Raw genomic sequence first — 27,409 nt, 5'->3', positions numbered from 1 at the left:
TGTGTAATCCATTTCATATGCATAATTTAGATGCTGTCTTCACAAAGGAACAGAAGACTGAGTGGAGAAGAGAGATGTGTTCTGCTGATCTGTCTGTTGGAACAGCCCCCAACCCCAATCATACTAGAGCAAGTGTCAAGTTAACCTGTTGGAAAACATCATCTTCTCTGCAGTCTTCCCCCATCTCTAGCTAGGGGTTTAGCTCTTAGAGTGTTTATTTAGAAGTCATGACAGGAATACGATACCTGGTGGGTGCCAGTGGAGGAAGCACATTTGATTCTATCTTTATTTCATGGTATCTTTTAATCTGTATGTTAGTGGTTATTTGAAAGAATGACACATGCTAAATTGTGATATAGCCTCTACCAGGTACATCTGCGTTACTGAGTATTTTAATCATACTTAAATGCTATCTGCATTTACTTTTCTCAGTAAAAAATTCAGAGTGTATAATCAAGTAAAGGAAGAGCTGAAAGACATAAACTCTCACCTGGTAATGATAGTTTCAGAAATTATTTGAGTTAAGCTGGAAATGGGAAGTTTCTGTCATGGAAGTAGTGAGATCACTTAACTGTTTCCCAACAATTAATACTTAGACCTTTATTTCGGGGATTGGGAAAAAGAAATGTCTTGGATCTCATATGTTTATAAAACTGGGTACATCAAACTCATAGCAGAGAGGTAGTCACAGGGAAATGCATACGTGACAAAGGGAAGTCATTGTTGGGATAAAACAGATTCACTGCTTGAAAAATATTAAATTCAGAACACACTTAAGACAAACACTCTTAAGCTCGTTTGGAAAGGCTCAGTATTTCTTTTTTTTTTTTTTTTTTTTAAGTGTTAACATTTTGTTCTTTTATGAAAGTCAATGGGCTCCCTCTTGTGGCTTTGTGAAAGATTTCAGTTTCAGGGAAAATACCTTTTTAGTATAATGGTACGGATACCATTTCTTTTCCAATAAGAAGACACTTTTCACTACTTTGCTTTGTAGAGAAAGAGAGGAAGAAAAGGAAGGAAGAAAGTTGACTTTGATGCAAAACCGGACTTGGCTACAAAGCTATGCCACATAGGACACAACTTATAATAATAGCCAGTATTTACTCAACATCTACCATAAGCTACTTGATGCTATAGATAATGAGTTCACCACATTATCCTTTGTCTTGATGCTCGTGATAAACCTATCCAGTGGGTTGTATAGTGATGTGATGTGTGTGAGATTCTGCCTCCTTTCCTGACTCTAAGGGAACCCCTAAGGAGACCATATATCTGCGAATGAATGAAATGGTAAACATCTCATTTCCTGTATTAACAAATATTTTTTACATGAAATCATTTCTTTTTTTTAAATTAGTTTTTCTTGGAGTATAGTTGCTTTACACTGCTGTGTTAGTTTCCGCTGAAAAGCACAGTGAACCAGCTGCACATGTACATCTGTCCGCTCCCTTTTGGACTTCCTTTCGACTCAGGTCACCACAGTGTGTTGAGTAGAGTTCCCTGGGCTAGTCAGCATGATGTTCTCATTAGTTTTCTGTTTTATACCTAGTATCAATGGCATATATGTGTAAATACAGTCTGGAATAGGATATGGGTTTTAGCTGACTAATTTAGGAATCGTTCAATGATTCATTTCTGTTCCTGTTTTTTTTCTCTTTCCAGTTACCTGTCTCTGGAAACTTGATTGACCTTTATGGAAATCAAGGCCTGCCACCCCCAGGCCTCACCATCAGTAACTCCTGCCCAGCCAACCTTCCCAACATAAAAAGGGAGCTCACAGGTAAATACTCAGCAAATGTGCCTCTCACTGGAGATTTTCAGTTCGTGTTCTGTTCAGCAAAGTTATCCAAGTCGTGACCTCCAGAACTATTTCCAACTCACACACATGTGTTTTTAGGTCTTGCTAAGACTTTGAGCTATGTTTTAGTGTGGAGTATTTATACTTGGAAATCCTGGTTTCCAGTATTACTTGAGATGCTGGGAATCGGCCCCCGCCTTCCTCCATGACTGCCATCATTGTGTCTGTGGCCGCTGTCCCCTTTAGGATGAGTGTCTGGATTTTTCCTGGCCCTTAGTAGCATCTGAGTTTCAGAACTCTGGTCTGAATTTTCCTTTGACACACGTTCAGACCCACAGTTGGGACAGACTAAGGTCGTATTTCTTACCTCTTAAGATGCTTCCTGTTACTTTTGCTCTATCACGTGCAAAAGATTCACTCACAGATTGAAAAAATAATTTATCAAATGGAGCAGTGGGTATCGTTTGCTCTTGAGGCAAGTGTGAAATTACCTGTTTCGCCACTTTTGTTTAACGCTTTAGGGAAGGCATTTGGCCATTAAAACACGATGAAACTGCATTAGAACTGGCATTCTACCCTGCTGGATTTTATGGCCTTCAGCTCATCTGAACCCTTTTTATTATTTGATCCTTGCATCCTACAGGATTTGTTGAATGGACTGAGACTATGGAATATAGATTTGGTGCAAAAAAATTCCTGTTCCATTCAAGTGTGTCTTTGAAAGAACAAAAACAAAAGTTCAGAAAATTGTGGCAGGAGAAAGACATTAAAAAAAGAGAGACATTGATTTGGTTTTTAAAAAGATGAGTAATAAATACATAAAAACCATCAAAAGCCAACAAACACATAGATATCGTATCAGGAAGTAATAATACGATGAAGTTTTAGAAAACATAGCTAAATGAAACTTGTATTAAATAATGATAAAACGTGGTTAGAGTGACATGCATAAAATTCTTGAGTGTAAAATGGGGTTTTGAATTATGTATATGATTATTTCTTCAGAAAGAACACCACAGCAGCAGGGGGAAAGAGGATATAAGAAATGGGTGAAGAGGGTGTACATTTATTAAATTTTTTAAAAAGCAGGTATAACAGACAGTACCTCTAGAGTCACTGGTATCTTAGAAAATGACCGATCCAGTCTGGACAAGGGTAAAATGACAGGAAAAGGAGTAAAGGGAAAAGAAATGAGGTTCTGAACACTGATAGCTTGGGACGCAGCACGCTAGACACAAAAAAATAGGCTTACGAGTCAGCAAATCGGACCTCCTAATCTGTTATACATTATAATAATGAATTATAATTGGCTATGAATTATGCCAAAAAGATATCTATTTTTAAATACAATTCTGAATTATGATAGTGTCATGTTTTTATATCACTTCTGAAAGGAAAGTAACAGAGGAGTCCCGAATCCCCAGGATTAGTCCAGCAACCTGATTTGTTTTTCTTTGTTTCGTTTTACTGTAAGGCAGCAAATAATCCCTTATCGCAGAGATCGCACCAGAGTTGCTATGCAAACAGATCAAATGGAGTTGTCACTCAATGCCTCTGTCCCAAATGCCTATTTCTGTTTTTATAAACTCAGACTAGTAAATAGTTGCCCTAGAAGTCATTGAATCATTTCGTTCTAACAGGTTCTGATGGAACCTGGCTCAAAGTTCTTAAATAATGAGTTCATTTCCGTGAACCAGTTAGAGATCCAGTTTAGGAGCTTCTTGCCTCAGTTTCTGTCTCAGTGTTAACACATCAAAGAAAGACTGAAAAGTGCTGTTGCCTGAAAAGAAAATTTGACTGCTGACAATCCTCTATTGACAGCAACTTCTCATAATCTCTGGTTGTTTATTTTTTTGTTGTTCATACCTGTCGTTCCAGCCTGTCAGACATCTTTGTAACTGATCTTCTACCATTTTGTAGAAGCTAAGTTTTCGCATTTGTTGAATATATATTGCTTTTGGGAAAAAAAACGAAGTCTTTGATTCAAAGTTAAAAATTTTTAAACTCTTTTTTATTTATAGTTAAGTCAGATAAACATCCATTTGTTTAGACAATGAAATGTTTTTTAGTTTATACCACTGTGTTCCTTGAAAGGTTCTGATTTCTAATGACTTCATTCATGTGCACAACATGTATTTTCCCCACAGAGTCTGAAGCGAGAGCATTGGCCAAAGAGAGACAGAAAAAGGACAATCACAACTTGAGTAAGTTGGTTTTATGTTCATTACATTGGAGTTGATGTTCCTCCTTATATCAAAAAGTTTCCAGGCATTTTGAAGAGAAATTGATTTTGCCTATTAAAGGTATATTTTATGGAAGAAAATTGTTTTTTGAAGAGACCCAAGTATATAATTTGTCTCCTATTTTAATCTCAGATTAAAGTGAATTATATGCACACACATACACACACTTGTTTTCAGTATCCTGAGGACTGATTTTTTTTCTTTTTTTTGTAAGAGGGAATCTTGATCCCTGACTACCCAATTATAAGTTGCTCACTCTGGAACTTAACTAACAAAAGTGGGTTATGGAATCACCTTCTCCAGTGAGATTTAAAAGAAAAAAATGAAACATCTAGAGTCATTGAGTGAGGTGTGGTAGCCTTCCAAATTTCTGACTTCAATTGTGATTTAAAAAAAGGTCTTCTTAAATCCATGGCTGATTCATGTCAATGTATGGCAAAACCCACTACAATATTGTAAAGTGATTAGCCTCCAACTAATAAAAATAAATGGGAAAAAATTAAAAATTAAAAAAATTTAAAAAAGGTCTTCTATCTGTAGAAGAATTGCCATTTGTTGTATAACTTTCTATAAGGAAGTGATTTTTAAAAGTCTAACAGTACTGTAAAATAAAAATAATTAAGCATTAAAACAGAAAAAATAGAAGTCTTCTAATGTTTAAAATTACTTTCTTACATGCTTACTTTACTCTTGATCATATCTTTATGCTTTTTCCTATGAAAAGTCAAGATTTTTGTTACATAAACAAGTTCAAGAGGCTGCAAAAAAAAAAAAAAAAGGGTTGAACTTGGAAGTAGAAAATTGTGTCTGTGTGAATTTCTCATCTCAAGATCCCTTGTCCTCTTTTTCCTAAATTGATTTTTAAGGATGAAGTTATGTATAAGCACTTTGTCCATGTAAAAATGATAGGATAAGCTCACAGTTTTTCTCTGAGCCCTAAAAATAATCATTGTTGGGTTTTTTTTTCAATTTGTTGTTTGTCTTTGCAACCTTTTCCTGTGTATTTAAGAATACACACCCTTATGCACGCAGAGATTGTAATAGAATGATTTTGTCTGTGATTTAACACAAACAGTCTCATATTGATGCCTGGTTTTTTACTCAACAGTGTGTCCTAAAGACCTTTTGCTATTACTCATCTAGATCTATCTACTTTAAAAAAAAAATTGTTGCATGGTGTTCCACATGTGACTTGTGATATTTAGTAATCCTCCTACTACTAAGTGTTAGTTCTGTTTCCAGTTTCTCCCTATTATAAACAATGCCACAGTGAACATTTGCAGACGTGCCTCTCTGTGTACAGTGGAGTTAGTTTTCCAGGGTGGATGCTAGGAAATGGAATTGCTAAGTCCTTAGGGGAAGGCGGTTGTGTCTGTGTGTTTTCTTTGAACAGATCCTGCTCTTCCCAGTTACCCTTTCACTTAGAAGAAACGTTCCTCACCTATTAACCAAGAGATTTTGACTAATATTTCTAAAGTCTCCTCTGGTTTCCAAGTAACTTTACTCTAAGATATTTCTTATTTTCAGGTACATTAGAAATGAGATAATGAGGCAGTCTCTAAAGCGTCTCCTCAACTGAAATGTGGAAAACTAAGCTGGATGTTGGCAAAAACAGTATCTGCTTTTACTTCGTCACCTGAACTCTCAAGTTCAGGGTTGTCTGTAAAGTGCAAACATTATCAGCTCCAACTCTGAGGGCAATAAAGCAGTCTTAAGATGTCATTGAACCATTAGAAATTAATACTCAAGGTTCAGTTGCCCACTGGCTTTTCCTCTTCTAGGAATTTGTCTTGTAAGAGTTCCTGCCAAAATGGGCTAAAGATTACATTCGTTTACTCATGCGTAGCTACTTTTTGAGCCCCATTATGTATAAGGCACTTTTCTACAGAGGTGAACCAGGCAGACAGATCTGTCTCCTACCCTGAGAAGCTTACATGTGAGTCAGAGGTGAACAGAATGGATGAGCAAACAGATTCATGCAGATGGTGTTTTCCGCATAGGCTAAGTACTGTGAGGGGAATAAAAAGTACATGCGATCACTAGCAAAAATAGTCGTTAGACCTTTGAAAAAGAAGGGGGACATTGGAAATAGTCTACATATTTACCAGTAGCGGATTTGTAAAAAATAAATTATGGTACATCCTTATTAAAGGACACTCTGTGGCTCTTAAGAAAAATGGTGTTGGTCTGTTTCATCTGTCTACAATGAATTACTGAGGGAGGAGAGCAAACAGCATAGTAATGTGTTAGGATCCCATTATGTAAAAGGAACACACTTGTATGCGTGTGTGTGTGTGTGTGTGTGTGTGTACGTGTAGAAGAAAATCTAGGAGTCAGCCTTATCATTGGCATTCAGGCATATAGATGTTGGATGGTGTGAAGAGTTATTTCTTACTTTTTCTTTACACAGTTTCACATATTTTGCCATTTTTTTTCAAGCTGATATCACTTATAGTAAAAACATAGTTGGGAGGGAGGCACTGAATTAAAAATAAAATGTAGTACATACAAATGTTGATGATAATAGGTGTCAACAATGCACTGGTAAGTGCGAAAAGATAGATGTAGAATGGGTTTTTGTGTAATTCTGCTGTAGTGATGTCATACTTTATTCGCTTCATAGTTGTTGGAGGCCTAGTGTGTGCTAGGCTCCTATGGGTACTTGGAAGGCATCAATGACTAAGCATATTTAAATAAATAGAAACATGCAAATGTTAGATGGTAGAGAGCTCTGTGATTAAGTGAATGAATGAATGAAATATGTAGATGTTAAATGTCAGAAAGTCCTATGAGGAGGCAGAATGCAGATAGGGGAGTGGAGTGTTGGGATGGGCACGAGAGGAGGTGGGTCCCTTCTAAATAGGCAGTCAGGGAGGGCTCATGGGTAAATTTGAGTCACTGCTGGAGGAGGGCGAGGGCAGAGCCTTTCAGTTATCTGGGGCAAGAGTGTCCCAGGCAGGGGGAACAGCAATGTGAGGCCCTAAATGTGGGGAGTGTGTCTCAGTTGGTTGAGGAAGACCAAGAAGCTCATGAAGCTGAGGATAGGAGGAACACAGATGAGTCACAGTAAAACGTGATCAGAGGAGGAGAGGAAGAGAAATGAGATCAGAGGGATGGGTACTCCCAGATCCTGTAGGACACGTCAAGGGCAAGCAATTGAAGGGTTTTCAGCAAGAGATTAACAAGCTCTGACTCGTGTTTTCACAGCTTATGCACTGTAGATAGACTAATGGGGGCAGGGAATGAAGGGCCTGGGTGAAGCAGAGGTACCACTTTGGAGGACTGCAATAATCCAGGTGAGAGATACTGATGGTTTCCATCAGGCAGCAGTAGGGATTTGAATGGATGACTTCTGGAAGTATTTCAGAGAGAGCCAGCAGATTTTGATGATGGATTGAATATAGGTGTGAAAGAAATAGAGCTACAGAATTGATTCTAAGTTTCTGCCCTAAGCAACTGTAAAGATGGAGTTACAGTGAGGTGAGGAAGCCCGTGGGTGACTCTTATTGAAAAAAGGAAGATCAGGGGCTGAGGTTTGGAGTGTCAGGGCTGCCCACTGGACCTTCCTATGGAGGACTTCCATATGACCTTCATAAGTCTCTACTAGTAGACTAATGAGTCTGGAGTTCCAGGGAGATGTTTGGGCTGCAAATACGATAGTCATCATTGTACATGTGGTATTCAAAACCATAATCCTAAATGAGGTTACCAGGAAGTGGATGTAGATCAAGGAGAGCCTCAAGATCTATTTCCTGGGTGCATCCCTAGGCCACGTGTGTGCTTGTTCTTAGAACATAAAAATAATCACCAAGGATATGTAACAAGTTTTACAGTGGTGGTATCTGGCTGATTAGAGACTTTTATTTCATTTTATGTATTTCAGTAATGTTTGATTTTTTATGAATGTTATATACTTGGAAAAAGAAAACATGTCATGCTTCAGAGTTTTGGAAGAAGTTAGCTAGATCAGAGGTCCAAAAATTTCTTCTTCAGAGCCAGTGATTATCCCTTACTATTTCTATTTTATAAAAGTCTGATGATAAGACTATGTTATGCATAACTAATTTAATCATAGAAATAATCACTCAGCTTAAAAAAAATGTAATATTTATTGAGAAAGTAGTGAATAATACTATTTATTAAGCATGCAGAATGTTAGTAAGTCAAATATAAATATATATTAGATTTTGTATATGCAAAGTAAAATATTAATACCTTTAATCCAATTTATTAGACTTTAAGTTATTTGGAATTTATTTTCAGACTAGGTAAATTTAAAACATTTATTAAGTCATATGCCTACTATTTCACCCCCCTTCCCCCAAGAAGATGATTATTCATTTGAACATACAACTAGGTTTATAAAAGAAGAATGCTGTTAAGATGCATAGTATAGTTGAAGATGCTTGATTTCTAGGATTACTTTATTCATTATTGTAGCCAGTGGACATGTCTGCCTGTTGAGCATTTGAAATGTGCCTAATTCAAATTGTGATTTGCTGCAAGTATAAAATGCACACTGGATTTTGAAAAGTTAGTACAAATAAAAGGATGTTAAATATTTAATTTATAAAGTTTTATATAGTCTACATGTTGATATTATAATGTTTTCGATATATTGAGTTTAATAAAAATATTAAAGTAGATTTCACTTCTTTCTTTTTACTCATTTAATGAGACTGCTAGAAAACTAAAAACTACATGTGAATCTTGCATTATATTTCTGTTGGGTATTCCTGGGCTGGAGGAAGGGTTTTTGTATGGCCTGTAGACTGAGAATGTTTTTTTACATTTTTAAATGGTTTAAAATGTCCAAAGAATAATATTTTATGATATGTGAAAATTATATAAAATCCAAGTTTCAATATCCAGTGATTCTTGTTAGTAAACTTGCATCATCAAAAATCATATTCAGTTAATATTAGTACATTTTGAATTTTTTCAACACAAAATTTATGGAAATCTGTTTTGTCTTTTGCTGTGTAGGTACTTAATTATGTGCTTATTTTTGCTGTTTGGCCACAGAGAGCTCACTATCTGGCCCTTTGCGGAAAACTTGCTGCCCCCATCTGGAGGATCAGGGTCGAGTACTGGCTATTCTCCACTTACTGTGTCAGGCTATTCTCCACTTACCGTGTCCTCGTCAGCTCTCTGATATGACCTAGGTAGTTTTGTCATTTGTAACTGAGGATGGTAGCTCCAATTTCAGAGGTTACTAGGGTCAAATGAGAAATTATAATCTCAGGGCTTCATAAGTGATACAGTTCTGTGCCAAGGTAGCATATCTTTTAAAAGGCTTTAACCTCAGTACCAAAAACAGGAAAGTAAATGGAAAATATAGATTCAGGTTTCCATTGTCCCAACCAAGCAGAGATAATACACACATGCCTTTAATGAGATGTGCTAAATGCGTATATGGCACCGTTACTAATAGCCCTTTCCTGTGCTCTTTTCTTGAAGTTGAACGAAGAAGAAGATTTAACATAAATGACCGCATTAAGGAACTAGGTACTTTGATTCCCAAGTCAAATGATCCGTGAGTACAATTGCATCATATATTTTTTCGTACCTTAATGTTTTTTCATATGTTGCAAAAAGTGTGCAGATAAAACTGAAGAAGTATCCCTTCTTCCTTTGGTTTCATTTATGCATACCACTTGCTCCTTTCTTTTGGTTGGTTCATCAAACTAAAATCTCAAGAGGAGTGAACTGAGTTCAAAAAGATTATTGGACGTGAGCTGTTCAACTTTGGAGGTGGGAAGGTGACTTCGTGAAATCTGAGAATCTTTGACAAACCCTGAACTACTAAAAAATTATTTTATCAGTTCATACTGGACAGAGATTTCAGTAGGTGATAAAGGAGGATTTGTTGGCTATTTATTTGCTTTTAAACTCATACAATATGGGCACTGAGAGCTGATATTGGAGATTTCAAGTTTAACAATCTTCAGTAGATAAAAGGTCAGTTTCCCCCCCCCCCAAATTATATGCCCTTTGTTTGTTTTACCAATCAAGGGGAAAAAAAGAAATTTTTAATCTTCTTATAAGCACCGGTCAGCTAATTTGGATTTCAGCTTCCAGTCTCTAATGCGCTCTTTCAGAGATAACGGTTGTAAAGATAATTTTCCTACCAGCCATGTCAGCAAATAGGACAACAAATACACAATTTTTATCCATTAGAAATTGGCCCATTTGAAGTAAAGGGCTCAAAGATGTATACATTTTAATGGCTCCCACAGGCATTCTATGAAATTAGCCTCTGAATATGACCTTTTAGCTACCTAATAAAATGTAAAGATGAAATCAAGCATTATTCATGCAAGGCTTATTAAATTTGCTATTCACATTATTGTCAGAGAATTTGTGACAAAATAAAACCATTGCCCATTCTAAGGTGGTTTTGATGAATGTTCAAGCAAAGTCTCCGTCATCAACATTTCACTTTCCCAGGTTTCAAGGAAAGCCGTTTTGAAACTCAAAACATTCAAATTCTCAGTTCTGCAGCACAAATGCATCCTACGAAGGGGCTGTGACCTTCATTTCCTATAGTCAGTCTTGCATGATAGTTGAAATTGAATTCCCATTTTCCTGTTCTTTATCAGCTTTCACTTTTTAGCATATTCTTTTAAACTGCAGCACATGGATCTCTTTAGCAACATATTACGAAATTATGGGGCTGCAGTGAAAGCCTCTATTTGCATATCTTCTTTATTGTATTAGAATACTTATGTGTTTATAATCTGAACTGATAACAATCTTTAATTGTAGGCATTGTTTTAAGATACAGCAGACCGCATCTGTTCTGTCCTATGCCAGGTTTCTGGCACAGACCTTGGGGCTGCTATAGAGACATAGTCAAGCTGATCACAGTCTCAGCCCCACACCCTCTCCTACCCTAGACTAGGTCTGCCTTTAGTGACTTATGTATTGGGGATCTGTTTACACTTCTGTGTGAAAAAAAAAAATTGCTCTCATTGCAAAAAAAAACAACATTGAAAACCCCAAAGCATAATTAATTAATTGGGTCTCACAAGGAAGTGAAACCCAAGGTAAGTGATTTTAATGCTGTGCTTAATCACTCAGTTGTTCCGACTCTTTGTGACACCATGGACTGTAGCCTGCCAGGCTCCTCTGTCCGTAGGGATTCTCCAGGCAAGAATACTGGATTAGGTTGCCATGCCCCCCTCCAGGAGATCTTCCCAACCCAGGGATCGAACCCACATCTCCTGCATTGCAGGCAGATTCTTTACCATCTGAGCCACCAAGGAAGCCCAAGTGATTAGAATCATCACCTCTTAAACCCAGAGTATCTGCTTTCATGTTTAATTACGGGTTTCTCACCTTGTTGGCCTAGTGAAGGCATCTTTCATCATGATTTGATTTCTCTCTGGCTGCTGAGGCAGGTCTGTTGTTTTCCTTGTAGCCCTGAGCAGGTTGGCTCTGTACTCACTCTTAGCATCTCAGGACACCTCTCTGGGTTGCCATTTTTGGTGCCCAGACCCCAGGGATCAACCCCAGGGGGTTCTCCAGGGGCTGTAACTCAGCATGTCGTGGGAGAGCTTCTGTTTTGTTCTCCATCTAACCCATGTGAGGATCAATTACTTGGTGGCTTGTTTTAATGTTCCTCCATTCACATATCCCAGCTGATGCTTCTGATCTTTTAGCAGCTATAGATTACGAGGTGTCCCTCATAGCTCAGTCAATAAAGATTCTGCCTGCAATGCAGGATACCTGGGTTCGACTGCTGGGTCGGGAAGATCCTCTGGAGAAGGAAATGGCAACCCACTCCAGTATTCTCACCTGGAGAATCACATGGACAAAGAGCCTGGCAGGCTACAGTCCGTGGGATTGCAAGAGTCGGACATGACTTAGCAACTAAACCACCACCATTCCCATGTCCCAGCTGATACTTCCAATCTGCTTTTAGCAGCTGCAGATTATGGCACAGGAGGTTTTCCATACATAAAATTGTTTTTGGTTTTACCATTGTCATTATTAGCATGGATATTTTCTATAAAAGAGCTCAGGTTAATTTAAAGCACTATAGAAATATTACTATGTAGTTATAATTTTATTCTTAATGATTTTTCTGGGGTGCTGTAAGTTTTTCAACTCACTTTTACCTACATCTTCCCGGGTAGCTCAGTTGGTAAGAATCCACCTATAGTGCAGGAGATGGGTTCTATCCCTGGGTCGGGAATATCCCCTGGAGAAGGAAATGGCAACCTACTCTAATATTCTTGCCTAGAAAATTCCATGGACAGAGGAACCTGGCAGGCTACAGTTCAAGGGGTCGCAAAAGTCAGACATGATTTAGCTACTAAACCACCACCTTACCTACACCTTAATGGCATTTTTAACGTTCTCATATAGGAATGCATTAGAGCTATAGTGTTTAAAAACCAAAAGGCAGCAAGCTCAGGCTGCCTGCGTTTGAATTAGAAAACCTGTTAGATGTGTGACTTGGGGAGGAAATTCTCCCCAAGTATTCTATTTCTATCTAGTCTAGTTGTTTTGAGGACTCAGTCTCTTGAGAGGAAGGTGGTTTAGGGCATGGAGTCTGGCGCCAGATGCTCCAGGCTTCCTGGCTCGACCATTTCCTAGCTGTATACTTAGAGCAAATTACTTAACCTGTTTGTGTCTTTGTTTTCCAGTCTATAAAATGGGGATAATATCTACCAATTAAGGTTGTTATGATTAAATGAGCAGAAAACCACTTTAAAAAGTACCTGTCAGTCAGTAAATGTTATTTAAAGGTAGCTGTGGTAATTACAATGTTGAATCCTAGCACAGAGCCTGCTGCATTGTTGGAACTGTATTCTAGACTTTTCTCAGCATACTCGTATACAGCGTCTACTTTGATTCTAGCAACATACCTATGGGGCTGCTCACCAAAGCATAGCATCACCATTTTATTGATGAGGACATGGAGACTGAGAGAATTTATAACCAGCGTATGAATATTCGTGATAAAACCCAAGGATGCCACTTTTATGATGCATACAATTAAGTAGTGGGATCTCGTAGAATTTTTTTTAACTGTATATTACTCTGTTTTAATTTTATAATCCTAGAAAGCTATAACTATTGAATATAGTCTTTAAGAATATTGACGTCGTCATCAGCAGACCTAAGTTTCAGTCCTGACTCTGGCTTCCCGTAGCTCTCGGACGGAAGGCTATTTGAATCGTCTCTGATTCAGCACATGCGCAGTGGTCCTCCTTCGCCAGGCGCCTGTCTGGTTGAAGTAAGATGAGGTAGAAGATGGGAGTAGACTGTGTCCAGCACGGGACTAGCACTTGGTCCTTGATAGTGATTCTCAACTTCTAATTGTTATTTCATCTTGAGAAACTGAATGCTCTGAATATTGAATTTTCATGGAGCATCCAACACTGAAACTCTCTGTTACCTTCCATTTTCTTTCCAGAGACATGCGCTGGAACAAGGGAACCATTTTAAAAGCATCCGTGGACTATATCCGAAAGTTGCAACGGGAACAGCAACGTGCCAAAGAGCTTGAAAACAGACAGAAGAAGCTGGAACACGCCAACCGGCACTTGTTACTCAGAATACAGGTACCAGGCGTGTGCAGGGTGAAGGTGACTTGAAGATGGCGAAGATGGGGTATAATGAGCCGTAGGGACTTGACTTAACGTGATCCTCATACAGTCTGTACTCATTGTTTGTGGATTCTATTTTGTGTTTTTGCTTCCGTGCAAAAAAGTTATTTGAAACCCCAGATACGACTCTTGTGGCACTTACGTGCTCATTCACAGATGGGCAGAGTGGCAAATGTGACTTAGCTGTTGTGTTTATTCCAAGTTAAGGTTGAACAATGCTCTGTCTTCTTCTTTAAGCTCATACGATAAACAGGCGTCCTTTTTGCTGTGTTTTCAGTGTCATGGTGTTCACATTTTGTGGGGTTTTGGGGTGATTCGCTCTTTAAGGTGGCCTGTGAGCATGGGCCTGAAGTCCTTTCTCATCTTTCTGAGCATAGCAAGGCTGTGATGTGCTTTAGGGAGATTTATTTCATTTAGGCATGAGTTGTGGTCCTGTTGGCCTTGGGTTTAATATTAATGAGTCAGTGATGTGTTGTAAACAAGTTGTCTTTAAACAGAGACACATAAAACAAAGTTACATGTTGATTAGTTGGTGAAATGTTGTGCCCAGATGCTTTATCATAGTTGTTTAGTTGATAAGTCACGTCTGACTCTTTTTGCGACCCTATGGACTGTAGTAGCCTGTCAGGCTCCTCTGTCTAAGAGATTTCCCAGGCAACAATACTGGAGTAGGTTGCCATTTCCGACACCAGCAGATCTTCCAGATCCAGGATTCAAACCTTGGCAGGCAGATTCTTTACCGCTGAACCACTGGGGGAGCTCATGTTCAGATGCTTGCAGGAAAGTAATCCTCTGTTTTCACCAGGAGCAGTGGTTCAGCATTCACTAATTCAGTGTTCATAGCAACTCTGGAGCACATAACTGTCTTTGACCAATCATTCTCATGTGATGAAAAGCACCATAGACAGAGAGGTTTACACATCGTTTATTTTTCACAGTTCTAGAGGCTGGGAAATCTGATGCTGGCCGTTTCATTGTGGGATTGAGGTCCTGCTTCTTAGTTCATAGATAGCTGCCTTCTTGGTATAACTTCACACTACAAAAGGATTGCAGGATCTCTCTGGGGTCTTTTATAAGGGCCTCATCCCATTTGTGAAGGGCCCCTGCTTGTGACCTAATCACCTCCCAGAACCCTTTCTCCAAATACCATCCTATTGGGAATTGTTTCACCATATGAATTTGGCGGGGGAGGCACAGATTTTAGTCCATAGCTATAACTACTGCAAATCATGACAACTCACAGTAGTTGTTAAGTACAAAGGTGTCTTCGTATTGGAGGAGGTGCAGTCTGTGGTCAAAGCTCATGTTTATAGGGAACCTGGGGACACCTTGAAAATTTTATCATCAGTATATAAATTTCAGAAATTGTTCCAGATAATGAAGTTTCCCATATATATATTTAACTTACTCTTAAAGGGAGAAAAATGATTTTCATAATACATGGGCTTCTTATGTCATTCCATTGAGGGAGTATACATACCAGTGTAAGCATGAGATGAGGGACCCCTTTCATATCAGCTTCTGGTGGTTTTTTGTTGCTTGGCTTTTCATGCTAAATATAAAGATGCAACTTCCTTTCAAACTGTCTTGGAGAAAGAAAAACTTACTTTTTGCTTATGATTAAAGGAGTTGGCAAGAGTGATTTTTACTTTACTTGCTTACTTTGAACACAACCAACCAATAAGAGTGAATGACATTTTATCTTCTTCTTGAGTAGATGGACTTATTTGTACCCAATTTTGCCACATAGCAATGGTTTTTTTTTTTTTTTTTCATGTTTCCAGTGCAAATAATTGTGGAATAGCAATGCAGAATATGGCACTTTAAAGGCTATCTAGTAGTGTTTATACCCCAATATTAAATTTACTTAACAGAGCAGATTACTTATGATCTCTGATCTCGTTAATGCCCCACAACACTTTCAACATTTCTAGATGTCACATCTCTCATTTCACTGCAGTGATCCTCAGTCCCAGATCAGAGAGGCAGAAGATGGTTTTCTTCTTTGGAGAACATTTTAGAATCTTGGTAGTGAAACAGAGGTTATGTGTCATTTGGAAATCCCCCTTACCCTCTTTCCTTTTTTGGCTTTTGCTGCTTACTTTATGTTCCATCTCTTCAATAATTAGCCACAGGTCTTTAGTCTCTTACACTTCGTATATATACCCATTTTTAAAAGCAACTCATACTAATGTGTTATTTCTTTATACAAGTATTCACTTCAGTTCAGTTACTCAGCCATGTCCGACTCTTTGTGATCCCATGGACTGCAGCATGCCAGGCCTCCCTGTCCATCACCAGAGTTTCTTGGAGTTTACTCAAACTCATGTCCATTGAGTCAGTGATGCCATCCAACCATCTCATCCTCTGTCATCCCCTTCTCCTTCTGCCTTCAATCTTTCCCAGCATCAGGGTCTTTTCCAATGAGTCAGTTCTTTGCATCAGGTGGCCAAAGTACTGGAGTTTCAACTTCAGCATCAGTCCTTCCAATGAATATTCAAGACTGATTTCCTTTGGGATAGACTGGTTGGATCTCCTTGCAGTCCAAGGGACTCTCAAGAGTCTTCTCCAACACCACAGTTCAAGAGCATCAATTCTTCGGCGCTCATCTTTCTTTATAGTCCAACTCTCACATCCATACATGACTACTGGAAAAACCATAGCTTTGACTAGATGGACTGTTGTTGGCAAAGTAATGTCTCTGCTTTTCAATATGCTGTCTAGGTTGGCCATTACTTTTCTTCCAAGATCATTACTTTTCTTACTTTTTGTCTCTTAATTTCATGGCTGCAGTCACCATCTGCATCTTGATACAAATATTAGCATATAATAACTATTCTGAAAAAGAGGCTAGGTTTAACAAATCAATGATTTTATTGTAAACAAGGTGTCTTTAAACAGAAACACATATAAAACAAAGTTACATGTTGATTGGTTGGTGAAATGTTGTGCCCAGATGCTTTATTGTGGTTGTTTAGTCACTTAGGTTCCAAATATATCCATTCATGTAAAATACAAATACTGTGAAAAGTATGAATTGTAGATTGCATGGTGTCTATGTCTTGGGTTTCTTCCAGTGCCAGTGAAGCAGCCTTTAGGACTTTTGTGTATCATGGAAAGCATTATTAATTAGGAAAGCTCTGTCATGCAGTGAACCTGAATTTTCTAGATGAGACTTGTCACACTATTTAACAATCTAAGTAAAAGTTTAATTGGCTGGTAAACATTTTAAATTAAATAACAAAAGATTAGAATAAGATGTGTGCCTCTATTCATTCAACTTTTTTTTTTTTTAAGACATACTACAAGTGTGGGGGCACTGCTTTTATCATGTGGGTGTAGATTTACAGTAGTGCATGTGTTCAGCTTGAGCCTAAGGGATTCCTTTCATTTTCACCCTAAGTGATGCATGCAAAAATGTTCACAGAAGAAAGACCATGAATCCTTAATATCACTGGGACTGGAATTTTATTATTAAACAGCTCATGGTTTTAGAATGATGCCCAGGGACACTTGTGTGTCTGGAAATCACGTGGAGGAACATACAGATACTGTTGTGACATCTCAGACTCCTGTCTCTCACTTGTACTGAATCTAGAGGATGCCCTTGCAGATCAGACAGCCTTTCATACAGGCTGAACATGACATGTGTTTCTAGGCTTGTGGGAAAAGGTTGAGAGGTTTGACTTGTTGTGTCCTTTGCCTTCTCTCCTGATGCAAGGTGACTTGCTTCAGATATTTATTCTATTTATTGCATCATGAAACATAGGAAGATAGCATTGGCACATAGGAGCAAGATGCTCTTTGGGGTCAATTGTTGTCTATATGGCTCATTTTATGGGGGATCTAAGGATACTCTTGTATCTTGGGCTTCCCTTGTGGCTCAGCTGGTAAAGAATCAGCCTGCCATGTGGGAGACCTGGATTCAATTCCTGGGTTGGGAAGATCCCCTGGAGAGGGGAAAGGCTACTCACTCCAGTATTCTGGCCTGGAGAGTCCCATGGGGATTCATAGTCCATGGGGTCGCAAAGAGTCAGACACGACTGAGCGACTTCCACTTAAGGATACTCAGAAAGGGAGACAGGAAGGAGCTTGTTTGAAAGGCTTTTCCTATTTGTGTCTCTGTGTCCTTGCAGCTCCTCATGCATATTAGATGAGGACCCACCCTAAAGATCTCATTTTAACTTAATCACCTCTTTAAAGACACTATTTCCACATGCTGTCACATCTGAGTTAGTGGAGGTTAGGATTTCAGCATATGACTTGAGGGTTGTTTTTTAGTCACTGAGTCATGTCCGACTCTTTTTCGACTTCATGGACTATGACCCTCTGAGCCCACCAGACTCCTCTCTCCATTGGATTTTCCAGGCAGGAATACTGCAGTGGGTTGCCATTTTCTTCTCCAGTCATTTTGGGGAGGGGACACAATTCAGTCTATAATAGGAAGGATGTGACAAAGTTGTAGGAAGAGATTGTTCCGCTTACACATAAGAACTTTCTTGTGGAATTAAAACAAAATAACTCCCTTTGCCTTGATGAGATGGGTTAAATGATGTGACTTTAGTTACTTGTATGGAACTGTCATACCTTTTGCTATTATTATCCAATCTTTATTTGTTCCCAGTGCCCTTAGTATCATAGTAACCTTTTCATTGCACCTTAAGCCAAAGAAATACCTACCATTGTTAGGTCTTAACAATTTAGTAACCATTTGAGAAGATAAAATGTATAAATTGAAAGAAAAATCATATTTTCATTTTATTTTTAAATAACCATGTTACAACCAGTGAGATGTGTGTGCCTGTTGGGGCATGGCTTTTCCAGCCTTGGAGTCATTTTGGACACTGTCACCCCCTTTCCCATTCCACATTAATTTTCATGCAGGACTTGGTTTTTTTGTTTGCTTGTTTTCCTTTTTAGTCACAGTAACCATCTGAGACCTGGCTCTGTGTTGATGTGATATGAGGGAAGTAATGTAGCACAATCTAATACTGGACCTATAAAACTATATCGAGTTTGATCATTTTCACCGTAAGGTGCATTTCCCTTGAAACTTTAAAATAGTCCCAATATCCTGGGAGTTTATTGTAGTACCCACGGATATCTCTGTACAGTTTAGGGACCGTGGGACTATATTATTTACTGAATATTTTCCTTTAATCAGCTCACATTTTGTTTTTATATTTTTTGACTTATCTTCATTGTGAACATTAACGTGTATGAGAGACTGTCCCTAATATATAATAAAATCCATATACCACCTTAAAAATCATTTCATATGTTACCAGTGATACTCTGTACTTTAAAAGAATATGACACTTATTAATTTGAAATAGGAAAAAAATGTTTAACAATTTATTGTCTTCCAAGAATATGATTTAAAAAAGAAAAACAACTTTACTTTTTATGGCAATTTTAGGTTCAGAGCAAAATGGGCCTGAAGTTGTAGAGAGTTCCTATATACCTCATACTCCTGCATGTGTATAGCCTCCCCTGATATTAATACCCTCCACCAGAGTGAGACATTCTAACAGTGGATGAATCTACACTGACACAGAATTATCACTACTTGACCTAAGGGTTGACTGTTAGCAATGCACATCCTTTGAGTTTGGACAAATGCATAGTGACAGCTAGCCATCATTGTAATATCATGTTCAATAGTCACTGTCCTGAAATCCCCTGTGCTCCACCTTGTCAAGCGTCTGATTTCTGTTTTCCTTTTAGGAACTTGAAATGCAGGCTCGAGCTCACGGACTTTCCCTTGTCCCATCCACGGGTCTCTGCTCTCCAGATCTGGTGAGTCGGCTCATCAAGCAGGAACCCGCTCTTGAGAACTGCAACCAAGACCTCCTCCAGCATCACGGAGACCTCACATGCACAACCACCCTGGATCTCACGGACGGCACCATCAGCTTCAGCAACAGCCTTGGAGCTGGGACCGAGAGCAGCCAAGCCTACAGCGTCCCCACAAAAATGGGGTCCAAACTGGAAGACATCCTCATGGATGATACCCTTTCTCCTGTTGGCATAACTGATCCACTTCTATCCTCGGTGTCCCCCGGAGCATCCAAAACCAGCAGCCGAAGGAGCAGTATGAGCATGGAGGAAACCGAGCACGCTTGCTAGCAAATTCTCCCCGCTCCGCTTTCTCACAAACTGCTTCCTTTCTTGATCAGCAGATTTAATAATTTACCTGAAAGGGGTTTTTCTTGATCATTTTCTTTTAATATGAAAAAAAAAATTTTTTTTCATGCTTTATCACTAGCCCAGGATATATTTTATTTTTAGAATTTTGTGAAACAGACTTGTATATTCTATTTTACAACTACAGATGCCTCCAAAGTATTGTACGGTAGTGTACAGTATCTGTGAACTGACTATACCCAGACTTTAGCTTTCAGAGCAAGAGGATTTTTGTGTCAGAAAAATTTCTGTCCGTTTTTATTCAGGGGAAACTTGGTTTGCTATCTGTATGCCTGTAACTTCCTTGGAAATGAAATGTAAAGTTTGATTGAAAGAATGTAAAGCAACCAAAAAAGAGAGAGAGAAAAAGGGAGAGAGAGAGAGAAAGAGACAGAGAGGAGAGGGGTGGGGAAAAGAAAGAAGAAAAAAGGAATCGGTACTAACCTTTTTCCATTTTGTAAATGTATTGTTTCATTGGTACTGCCTTAAAGATACAGTACCGTTTTAGCATCATTTAGTCTTTATACTGCAAATTCTTTAAAAAAATACTGTATTCTGTAAAAGAAAAAAAAATGCAGCCATTTTCATGTGGATTGTCTGGTTAGAAAACAACCAATACCTTAGGTGCAACTGAATTGAAAGGAGATATAGACCAAGGCTCTGAAACATGGAGTCTCATCTTCCTCTTCACTCTGTGCTCTGTTACAGTTTTCCTCATCAATGAATGTGATTCAGTTTTTCATGAGATATATTTTATTTTGAAATGGACATTAATGTCCTCTCAAAGCAAAATATTGAGGAGCACTGAAAGTTGTTTTGTTTTCTCAATTTCACTTTTGATAAGAAAACCAAACTGGGCACATTTCTAATTGGCTTTACTCTTTTTATTTTTAAATTATGTTTTACTGTTCATTTGATTTGTACAGATTCTTTATTATCATTGTTATTTTCATTATGTTTGTATTAATTTGTAAGAAAATGCATCTTAAAATTGCAAGTTTTCAATATTTTTACAACTCACTAGTGGTTTTCCGCATTCTTTGTACACACACGAAAGAAAACTTTTATGCAAGGTCTTGCATTTAAAGAGAGCTTTGTGAATATTTTGTATATTACAGTCTCACTCAGAACTGTTTTTCCACACATTTAAGGTGTAGTATAAATAGGCTAAAACTGGCTTTCAAAAGAGAAACAACTTACATATTTATTTTTAGTGATATAAAACTAGCAATATTCTTGGAGAATGATAACCATAGCGTTAATATGCCTGTTATGGTCATTTAAATTGGGGTTTATTTCAGCAAACCTGAATGTTTTTTAAAGAGAGAAATACTGTATTGGCCAATTACTGTTACTTGATAACAATGTTTTAACAAACAGCAATGTTGTAAAGTTAGTTTCAGTGCATTATCTACTTGTATAGTCCTATGCAATAACAGTAGTGTCACATATATTCTATCAGGCCTAGATGTTTTATACAGATGACATATGGTGTTAAGAGGCAGGCTGTTGAATGGAATTTCTCAGTAGCAGCCTACGATTGAATAGCAAGTGGCATAAAGCATATCCATTCAGAATGAAGTGCCTTAAATATAGCAGTAGTCTCTAGCACTGACTGAACTGTAATGTAGGAGAAAGTTTCAAGATGGTATCTATAATCAAGAGGGACGTGTAGCATGGTGCCTATGTAGACAATAGAAGAGCTTCCAGTTTTCCTTCAGATATTTTTAATATGAGATAAATTTTAGTGACAGAGTGCCAACTTCTTTCATCAGGAAACCTTATTCAGGAGGGTTTTTTTTGTTTCTGTTTTTGTTTTAAGAAAAACAGTTTAAATGTCAAATGTGAATTGGTGATGGGTATTGGAGGGTTCAGGGGGAAGGAGTGATTGTCAGATATATGAATGGATGGCTTACATGAAAATAATCAACTGCATAGTTCCCATGCACGTTGGGCAATGAGAATCCTTGGAAACATTGATGATGCTATCAGTTTTATAGCTTTATGACTTAAGGGGGTAGGGAAAATTAGTTCCCATTCTTTCAACCCCTCTTAATTGTATAGCTCTTTTCCTAGAATAGTGATGCAAATCTGCATGAACAGCTAATTGTACCATAGTGTTCATTGATACAATCATAGCATTGTCTATTTTTTCTCTTCATATTTATATGGGGGGAGGGGAGCTGGGTGCAAAAGTCAAAGACTGCAATGGTATGATGCTAGTTTTCCTTAGCTGATCGTGAGAGTTCTTAAAAATAGAACAAGGTTGACTCACCCATGGCCCAGGGAATTTGGCCAGGGTTAAGCCAACTTATAGAAAGCTTTGTTGAAAGAAAGCATGGCATGTTGCACCACTGCCCTGACACTCGCAGCTCCCGAGCTCACCATCGCCTGCTTCTCCATCCCCTTCTTAACAGACAGTTTCTGGGAGGGAACAGGTGAGCAAGCTCAGGGGAATGCTGCAACCTCGGGGGTGGTTTTATTTATTTCTTTTTTGCCAAATAGAGTGTGCATATGTTTTAGGGACTAGCTAAGCCAAGAGGTGGTGGTTTGGGCTCACTGTTTGTGACAAGGAGAACGGTCCACACCACTCCCCCCATCCCTGAGTGCACAATTGTGACTCGGGGTTGGGCCTCCGTATGGAGTAACCAAAATGCCAAACTTGTACACCTGCCTCTGAGTATGGCAATGGAAATACCAAACCTTCTGACTTTGCCAAAAAACCATACAACCAACCTGGTCATACATAGGATGACAGAGTTCTTTCTGGTTGTTTTAAAATATTAAAGCAATAAGAACAAATAAAATACATAGGAAGCTAAAAGATATAAAATAAAGCACAAAGGAATGCACTTATTAATATTTTTTAAAAATGCACTGGGGAAAGTTGATGTTGATAACAGTATATTAAAAAAAACCCTATTTCTTGAAAAAATAAATGACAAATGACTGTCTCTTGCGGACGCTTGGTACTGTAATGTTAATACTAGTCACCTGCTGTTGGATGCAGCAATAATTTCTGTATGGTCCATAGCACTGTATATTATGGATCAATATTAATGTATCCAATGAAATAATTGAACTGTTGTTCTTGATAGCCTCATTAAAGCATTTGGTTTTTCACATAGTGGTGGCCAGTTGTGTTTGGTTAATGCCAATTTTGAATATTGTTTGCCTTATCAAAAAAATAGTGCACAATTTCTTCTGACTTAATGAATAACAAATTGCATGAAAAATTTTAAAATGCCGGTAAGCACTTTTTTTTTTTAAATTTTAAATACCACTCTCTAAGATACTACTTTTTGATTACTTTATGACTTGCACTCAGATGAACTGTAATTATCCAGTTTTTTCCCCACTCTGAATTTGGGGAGTTTTTAAAGTTCCAAATGCCATGAATTCATTTAGATATAGGAGCTTATTTTAAATGTTTCAGTGAAAGGTGACTTTACAAAGAGAGAAATTGTCAGAGAAACTCTTGCATATTTACAAAAAAGGTATTGGGTTTTTAAAATACAAATTTGTGATAATGAAAGCTTGGTATACCCAGGTTGTCAGCTCCTGGCTGGCTTTTTTTTTTTTTTTTAAGTACTTAATAATCACTTGATAAATGTTGAATTTGAATTGGAAAGTGTCAGACAAAACATGTCTCTATTCCCTAGCTAGACCTTAAACTTCTGCCCTTTTAAAAAAATCATCTGGTTTAACCTCTGGAGAAAATGAGCAAGAAACTTCCCGTAATGTTTCTAATTTGATGGTCAGCTTTTTCTTAAGCTTGATTTTTTTTCCCCCTTAAATTGTAATATACAATAATTGAGCCTTTTCTTTTTCAGAGTTAGTTGACTCATTTATATTTTCCATAGACATGTGATTGTGTGATGTCTTTAAAAATGCATAAAGTAGGAAGATTTCCTATCTGAACAAGAGAATTTCCTGGACCACAATGAAAGCAGGTAAGTTGAAAGTTTGGGCTTTTCACCTCAGAGAGTCTGTACCCAGACTTTAACCCAAATTTCTGACCTGTTCGTACACACTCAGTTCACAGTCTATAAGGATCCTCAGTCTCTAGCTCTGCGCACCCCTCCCCATCCCAAATTGTTATCTTAACATCAGACATTTGCCTACAGCTTGTGTGATTGTACTTCATACCCAAAGACTTACCTTTCTTAAATCTTTATTAAGCAAACCCACTTAAAAAGCAAACAGATTGATCCATGAAATGGCAAAGCATAGACTTCAGGTAAATTTACTCATTTTGAATCTCTGCCTGTTTCCAGCTGTGTGATTTTGAGCAATTTACTTAGCTTCTCTGTGCCTCCATTTTCTTTCTGTTCATTGGAAATAATAAAAGCAGCTACCACAAAGTAGTCTTGTGAAGAGTATTCAAATCATTGAGCTAGAATTTTTGCTTGGCAGCACATGGTAAATATTCAATATGTATAGCTATTTGTATTTTATCATCATAACCACTTTCATTATTAAAATAGAAGAATACTCCTGGGTCACCTAAAATCATCATATGTGTCAACAGCAGCATGCACATTTTGAGAAATGCTGTATTTTAGTATATGGCTGATGTTTGTGTGAATTGGCAAGGTGACGGAACCCACAGGCTACTTTGGAGAAGAGGACGTTATTGTCTCTAGGATCCAGGATTAAAATGTTTTAGAGCACTAGCAATAAATCCAATTTACTACATTGTAACAACATCTTCAGCACAAATGACCTAAAATTTAACTTGTCTTAAACCTTTCTGCTCTGCATATATGCCTCTGCTGTGAGAAATGCTATTTCCAGAAAATCTACCTTACTGAAACTGGAATCTCTATTGTATTCCTTAGAGAATTATTTTTTTAATCCTTTATGATACACACAGGTGTCATGTATCTAAGGAGAGATATCTTGTCTATAATCCTATCTGTTCACTTGTCTATCAGTATGTAAATGTTTTTCAGGTTTTTATTTTCAATTATACTTACATTTGATGACTTCTTTAGAACACCATCTGAGGAGTTAATCTTCCTAATCCAGCCAACATAAATGAACCTTTAGAACCACCGTGTTTTTATTTTTTTGTGTATGCCAAGATTTAATGCATAGCCAAGTAGCATGAGGAAAGCTCATTTAAGAGGAGTGTTGTAAAGTTAGATTTTCATTATATTTAGAGAGAGATGGCGATGATGTCTTAATTCTCTGCTGCCACCTCTGAAGCCCAATAGCCATGGTTTCATGTCCTCTCCCATGCTAACATGAATCTCTGTCATATACAGCTTGTGCAGAATATAAATGAAAAAGCTTCCATTCCATTCCCAGTTTTCCCAAGAGCCACGTACCTCCCCCTTCCCACCAAATACAGAGTACATTTACCATATTAAAATTGTCAGACTTGTTTATATATGAAATTTAGACATGGCTAATCTTATTTGTGTTCAATATTTATAGATCTTTGGAGCCTATTACCTCTACCAGATACACTGGAAAGTAATATGACTGTACCCAAGTCCAAATAAATCTCAGCAACATGTCTAAATGGTAAAGGCAGTTTGCTTTTGAAAAATTTGCATTTTAAATTTCTAATTATGGAGTCAGCTAAAGTTATAACCAAATGGGTGCAATTGTCACTCAAAGTTCCTTACATATTATTCAGACAGCAAAATCTGTGTAGATAGAAGCCAGTAAACTAGTGTTTCCCAAACTTTGCTTTATGGAACTCATTCCACAAGCTGTTCCAAAAGTTGCTTTGGGGAATAGGAGTTTGGAGGTGGTGGTAGGAAGCAAAATGTTATAGTTAATTTTCTGAAAGTTGACTTTGGGCAATACCGTGTTAATCTAATTATAATAGTTATCTACTGCAAGACTTTTCACATTCTGAAATATGAAAATGTGCATGAGGGTTTTCAGGACTGGAAATAGCATGTAACGTCTCCTAATCTTTTTGACTCTGTGTGTGTGTGTATATGTATGTGTATAAAATGCTTGTTAATAGTTCCAGAGAATGTCATTTGGAAAATTCTGGAGATTTTGCAGAAATTATATGGAGCTGATAAGGTAAATTTCTTCTGTTTTCCTAAGGTAAGTGTGTTTACATTTGTTTATTGTTCTGTAGGATGAAAATGCTGTCATTAAAACATTATTATTCATGAGTAAGCATTTTATCTTAGGTTTTCATTTCCAATGAAAATATAAAATTCTGGTTAAGGAATCTATTGCCATTCAGATATCATTATTCCTGGATTCAAAAAGTAATATGTGTTTTGATTTTTAGTGAATATATAAATTCTGGTTATGCTCATATTCAGTGTACCCTTTCTATAAGTGTTTTTTTTTTTTTTAAAGGCCTTTATAATGCATGTTTCTCACTCCTTTAAACAGAGACACCTGATAATTTGGGAAAGAGGGTGGAGGTCTTGGTCACAGTGCAATTTGTTTATAACTTTAGGTCCTGCTCATTGGTTTTTGGTGGAAGGAAGTTAGGAAGAATTCAGAATTTACAGTCTTGTCAATGATTTCTTTTTTAATGTAGGCAAATCCTGTGTGTGTGTGTGTGTGCTAAGTCACTTCAGTCGTGTTTGACCTTTGAGACCCAATGGACCATAGCCCACCAGGCTCCTCTGTATACAGATTCTACCAACAAGAATACTGGAGTGGGTTGCCATGCCCTACATCAGGGGATCTTCCTGAACCAGGGATCAAACCTGCATCTCATCTCCTGCATTGGCAGGCAGATTCTTTACCACTGAGGGACACCTGGGAAGCCCCAAATCTTGTAGGTTAAATCTCAAAATGTCAGTTACTAATTGCTTGTAGGCTAACCCAGAAAATCTACACTAATCATCAGGTACCTGAAGTATATTATGTTAACTTATTAAGACTGTTCTAGAATGGAAATGCCCAGTATTACAAAGTCTGAGGGAAAACACATTAACACATCTTTTCCACTCCTTACAAATGAGATTGGAAATTTATTTTACTCATATTGTTCAGTTTCCATTCTTCGCTTGGGGATAAATGATGAACAGAGGAATTCCTATCCAATGGGAAAGGAATTTATTGGCTCCCATCACCAAGATGTCTAAACGGTGATTGTAATTTCCTGTGTGCCAGAGTTCAAGGGCTTAACCAAGGCATCTCTCTGCTTCTCTGTAGTTTTTTGTGCTTGTTGGTTTTGTTCTCTATGTTTTGGCTGTGCAGTATGGCATGAAGGATCTTCATGCCCTGACCAGATACCGAATTCATGCCTCTGCAGTGAAAGCACAGTGTCTTAACTACTAGAGAAGGCCCTCTATAGTTTTCTTGACTCTGCCCTCCTCTCTGCAGGTGAATCTTCTCCATGAGCACTCCTCTGGGAGTTCCAAAGTCCAGTTGAAAGCCAACACCTCTTCCCTGTTGCTAAGGCCAAGTCCCCGTGTCAGTTCTGAAGAGGCCTACTTGAGCATGACCACCGTGGCTCAAGGATGGGACATGCCAAATGGACAGCTCTGGGTCATGTGGGTCCACTCCAGTAGATTCAGTGGTCAGCACCTAAACTATGTGAACCAAGAGAAAGGGAGGTGAGATTCACC

General features: G+C 37.9%; 1 protein-coding gene across 7 annotated transcripts in view; it reads left to right on the top strand.

The window, feature by feature from the left end:
* Positions 1 to 22,974, top strand: part of MITF (melanocyte inducing transcription factor) — a 221,184-nt gene extending 198,210 nt beyond the window's left edge. For all 7 annotated transcript variants that reach the window (XM_020910233.2, XM_070455687.1, XM_020910207.2 and 4 more), the window contains 5 exons: positions 1,663 to 1,780; positions 3,946 to 4,002; positions 9,502 to 9,577; positions 13,469 to 13,616; positions 19,389 to 22,974. In XM_020910233.2, the coding sequence (XP_020765892.1) occupies positions 1,663 to 1,780; positions 3,946 to 4,002; positions 9,502 to 9,577; positions 13,469 to 13,616; positions 19,389 to 19,790 (801 nt within the window). In that variant the 3' untranslated portion in view covers positions 19,791 to 22,974. The remainder of the gene's footprint in view (positions 1 to 1,662; positions 1,781 to 3,945; positions 4,003 to 9,501; positions 9,578 to 13,468; positions 13,617 to 19,388) is intronic.
* Positions 22,975 to 27,409: the final 4,435 nt, after the last annotated feature.

The sequence above is a fragment of the Odocoileus virginianus genome, chromosome 26 (assembly GCF_023699985.2).
Source record: "Odocoileus virginianus isolate 20LAN1187 ecotype Illinois chromosome 26, Ovbor_1.2, whole genome shotgun sequence".
Lineage (NCBI taxonomy): Eukaryota > Metazoa > Chordata > Mammalia > Artiodactyla > Cervidae > Odocoileus > Odocoileus virginianus.
This window is presented reverse-complemented; position numbering and strand designations above follow the sequence as displayed.